The sequence below is a fragment of the Miniopterus natalensis genome, chromosome 7 (genome assembly GCF_054644295.1).
Source record: "Miniopterus natalensis isolate mMinNat1 chromosome 7, mMinNat1.hap1, whole genome shotgun sequence".
Classification (NCBI taxonomy): Eukaryota; Metazoa; Chordata; class Mammalia; order Chiroptera; family Miniopteridae; genus Miniopterus; species Miniopterus natalensis.
The window spans coordinates 83,894,822-83,899,544 of NC_142087.1; the positions used below are offsets into that span (position 1 = coordinate 83,894,822).

Consider the following 4,723-nt stretch of genomic DNA (forward strand, 5'->3'; position numbering starts at 1 on the left):
TTGCTGGTTGAATAGGCCAATTAGCAGGCCAATGCTTGAGGGAAATAACTGAGACATCAGCCCCAGTATCTAGAATGCCTTTAAACACCTTCCCATTAATCCAAAGTGCCATCTCCGGCCGGTTTCTCCTAATGGGCTGCACCCAATAAGCGTCAGAGGACCCAAATCCCTGAGGTCCGCGGGCTTTAGCCGTCATAACTTTTCCCTGTTCCACCAGTGGCAATAGAATAAGCTGGGCGATTCGCTGACCTTTATTTACGGTGACCACATTGTGGGGGGCATGCACCATAACCTTCACCTCTCCGGTGTAATCTTGATCTATAACTCCTGGGGCTACTAATAACCCTTTAAGGGTGCTGCTACTATGCCCCAAGAGGAGCCCCACCGTCCCCGCAGGTAGGGGACCATAGACCCCAGTAGGCAAAGCTTGCATCCCCATGGCCGGGGTCAGTACTGTGTAGGTGGCGGAACCGAGGTCCAGTCCGGCGCTCCCTGGAGTGGCTCGGAAGAGGTCACAAATGGATTGCTTCCCGGGGGCTTCCCCCAGGTTTCCCCCTGTAGAGCCCCATATGTTTGCGGGGCCTGGGGCTGGCCCCTCTGCCAGTTTCCCGACTGTGAGGGGACGTTGAGGGGCCGCCCCTGCAGGTCAAGTTTAGATTTACAGTCACGGGCCCAGTGGTTCCCCTTTTTGCATCTTGGACAAAGCCCCGGAGGTGCTCCACGGGGAGGCCCCCCAGGAGCCCCTTGATTGCTAGAAGGTTTCTGTGGGCAGTTTCTGGTAAAATGACCAAGTTGGCCACAGGAGAAACAACTTCCAGGTGGCCCAGGGAACCGCCGTCCCTTGCCACGTCCTTTTCCCTGCTGCTGCAAAAATTGCTGCATTGTTTGTCCCCGCAAGGCAGCAGCAAGAGTAACCCCTGTGGTGTAGGAGGGCCCAATGTCCTGGCAAAGCCTAATATAGTCGTTAAGGGTTCCTTTATGACGGTAGGGTCGCAGGGCCGCCTGGCATGCAGTATTGGCATTCTCAAAAGCTAATTGCCTCACAATGATTATCCCAGCTTCTCCGTCCCCTAGCAGTTTCCCTGCTGCATCAAGGAGCCGGGAGACAAAGTCCTGGTAAAGTTCATCAGGGCCCTGCCTAATTTTAGTCAGATCCATGGTTATATTCCTAGTAGTAGGCAACCTCTTCCAAGCCTGCCTTGCCGCGGCAGAGATCTGCGCGTAGGTTCCCATTCCAAACTGCAACTGGGCTGGGGTGTCTGCATACTGCCCCTCTCCTAATAGGCCTTGTAAATCAGAGGGAATATTGTTTCTCATATTAAGCCGATGGACCTTTTCACACTGCTCTGCATATTCTGATTTCCACAGTAAATAATCCCCTCCGGACAGGCAAGCGCGAGCCAGTTGTTTCCAATCATTAGGACACATAGTATATTCAGTGTCCAAAGCCTCCAAAATAGCTTCGGTATATGGGGCAGTGGGTCCATATTGTGCGCAAGCCATCTTAAGCTCTTTCAACTTTTTAAAATCCATGGGCCCATAAACTCTCTGCGGAGGATTGTCTCCCTGAACAGGCTGTTCAAACACCGGGCAGCATATCATAGAGTCAGAGTCAAACCCACTCATATCCTCCCCGCGCAACCGAGCCTGATTAAGTGCCATCTGGAATGGGGACATTTGTGCAGAGTCTGTGCGCACCTTTCCCCATCCGGGGTTGTTAACCTGACCTGGACCTTTCTGTGCCAGGGCAATCATGGCCCTTTCTCGGGGGTCGAGAACCCGGACCCCCACCGGCATCCCCACTCCTGCTTCAACTCCCCGAACCGGGACACCCGCCTCCCCGCCAGGGTATCCCGGGGGCTCCTCTTTTAGGTCTATGAGCGGGAGGTCTGCCGCTGAAGGACTCCCTACGGGAGGCCCAGGGGCAGAGCAACTCTGACTCTGCAAATCCTCACGCCTTTTTTCCTTCATGGTCTCATGTAGGGTCTGGACTCGGCTCATTAAGGTCTGCATTTGTTTCTGTAGCCCTTCAATGGCGAGATCAGGAGGCAAGGGGTTATGCCTATCTGTGCATTCCTGCGAGAGGAACACCAGTTCCCCATACCGTTCCCTCTCATAAGCTGCCGCAGCCTCATCTAAATCTCGTTCCTCCTTGGGACTTAATTTGTCTGACCGGACACTGAGCAGCTCCACCGGGGGCGCGGAAGCCTCGCCCCCCAGTTGCGAACCCTTCACAGGCTCGACTGGTGCCTCTGCAGGGGGTGACTCCATGCGCACCCCTTCATGCCGGGGATCAAGGCAATCTCGGACCAATGTCCAGAGGGAGAAAGTTTCTACAGGCACCTTCTGAGGGCCATGTGCCTGGAAAAATCCCTGCAGCCGTTCCCCAACCTTATTCCAGGTTTCTAGATTGACAGTGCCCTCCTCCGGGAACCAGGGGCACACCTCCTCCACAAACTGCAAAAAGTTCCGCAGTTGAGCAGTACTAACCTTAGCGCCCCTAGAGCGGAGCATTGTTTTCAAAACCTGTGCGAAAAGCACCTTGCAGTTCTCCTGGCCCATGATTTCTTACTCCCGATATACTGACCGCTCCCTCCGGCTATCACTTACCCGATAGCTATCCGCGCGGCCCCGAGCGGTGTCCTCTACCTTGTTCCCAGGTTTTCAGGTCCCTGTTTGGGCGCCACTTGCCGGAGCCTGCCGGCAGTCGAGCAGTAACCTGATTGAGGGGGTGAGGATTGGAAAAGAAAGACAAGAGACAGGATGGGATCGGGAGGGCTTCAGTACGTGACTGAGCCCCGAGTTTATTTTTCAGCTTGTAATTATAGCACACATAATGCGGAAGCACATAAACTTAGTGACCCTTGTCCCAATTCCTTCGTTCCACCCTGTTCCTTGTTCTCGTACATACATCATTGGTAGCTGGGACATGCTGCACTTCTGACCCAGCCACGGTTCCTGGACCAAGGTACTACCTCATACAAGCATTGTTAATATTGGCCCCATGCTGAGCTACGCACTTCAGGAGGGGGAGCGGGAGCTAAGCCCTTCAGGAGGGGGAGAGGGGGGAGCAGGGCGAGTGCTCGCACCGCTGCCCACCACTCGGGTCAATGCCTCAGAGATTTCTCCCTCGATGACACTAGGGCAAGCGGGCCTCCCGGGTTTTTTTCCCAGGGCAGCACCTCGCCCGGCGGGTCCTCCCCGGGGGGAGTCCCGCCGGCTCCCCACACCTAGGGTTAGGGTTATGTTGAGGGCTAGGGTTAGAGAGATGGTTATGTTTACGATTGGACGTAGGGTTACGGTTATGTTGAGGGCTAGGGTTAGAGAGACGGTTAGAGTTATGTTTGGACCTAGGGTTAGGGTTATGTTCAAGCCTAGGGTTAGAGATCCGGTGAGGGTTACGATTAGACCTAGTGTTAGGGTTATGTTGAGAGCTAGGGTTAGAGAGACTGTTAGGGTTAGGATTGGACCTAGGGTTAGGGTTATGTTCAAGGCTAGGGTTAGAGATCCGGTGAGGGTTACGATTAGACGTAGTGTTAGGGTTATGTTGAGGGCTAGGGTTAGAGAGACTGTTAGGTTTAGGATTGGACCTAGGGTTAGGGTTATGTTGAGGGCTAGGGTTAAAAATCCAGTTAGGGTTACTATTGGACCAAGGGTTAGGTTTAGGTTGAGGGCTAGGTTTAGAGAGACGGTTAGGGTTAAGATTGGAAATAGGGTTAGGGTTATGTTGAGGGCTAGGGTTAGAGGTCCGGTTAGGGTTACAATTGGACCTAGGGTTAGGGTTATGTTAAGGGCGAGGGTTAGAGATCCGGTTAGGGTTACAATTGGACCTAGGGTTAGGGTTATGTTGAGGGCTATGGTTAGAGATCTGGCTAGGGTTGGGATTGAACCTAGGGATGGGTTATGTTAAGGGCTAGGGTTAGAGGTCCGGTTAGGGTTACAATTGGACCGAGGGTTAGGGTTATGTTGAGGGCTAGGGTTTGAGATCTGGTTAGGGTTAGGATTGAACCTAGGGCTGGGTTATGTTAAGGGCTAGGGTTAGAGAGACGGTTAGGGTTACGATTGGACCTAGGGTTAGGATTATGTTGAGGGCTAGGGTTAGAGAGACGGTGAGGGTTACGATTGGTCCTAGGGTTAGGGTTATGTTGAGGGTTAGGGTTAGATAGACGATTAGGGTTATGATTGGACCAAGGGTTAGGTTTATGTTGAGGGCTAGGGTTAGAGATCCGGTTAGGGTTACAATTGGGCCTAGGGTTAGGTTTATGTTGATGGCTAGGGTTAGAGAGACGGTTAGATTTATGATTGAACCTACGGTTAGGATTATGTTGAGGGGTAGGGTTAGAGATCCGGATAAGGGTATGATTGGACCAAGGGTTAGAGGTATGTTGAGGGCTAGGGTTAGAGAGACGGTTAGGGTTACGATTGGACCTAGGGTTAGGGTTATGTTGAGGGCTAGGGTTAGATATCCGGTTAAGGTTAGGATTGGACCTAGGGTTAGGGCTATGTTTAGGGCTAGGGTTAGAGAGATGGTTAGTGTTACGATTGGTCCTAGGGTTAGGGTTATGTTGAGGGCTAGGGTCAGAGAGAGGGTTAGAGTTATGATTGGACCTAGGGTTAAGGTTATGTTGAGGGCTAGTGTTAGAGATCCGTTTAGGGTTACGATTGGACCTAGGGTTAGGGTTATGTTGAGGGGTAGGGTTAGAGATACGTTTAGGGTTACTAG

The 4,723-nt window shown here is 52.5% G+C and overlaps 1 protein-coding gene across 1 annotated transcript; it reads right to left on the minus strand.

The window, feature by feature from the left end:
• Positions 1 to 447: 447 nt before the first annotated feature.
• Positions 448 to 2,562, minus strand: LOC148092839 (endogenous retrovirus group K member 6 Gag polyprotein-like). Its single transcript, XM_087819333.1, has one exon. It carries the CDS (start codon positions 2,560 to 2,562, stop codon positions 448 to 450), a length of 2,115 nt encoding a protein of 704 aa, XP_087675459.1.
• Between the last annotated feature and the right edge of the window lie 2,161 nt (positions 2,563 to 4,723).

Coding starts and splice junctions, on each gene's coding strand:
- LOC148092839 (XM_087819333.1), bottom strand. CDS start 2,562: ATGGGCCAGGAGAACTGCAAGGTGCTTTTCGCACAGGTTTTGAAAACA.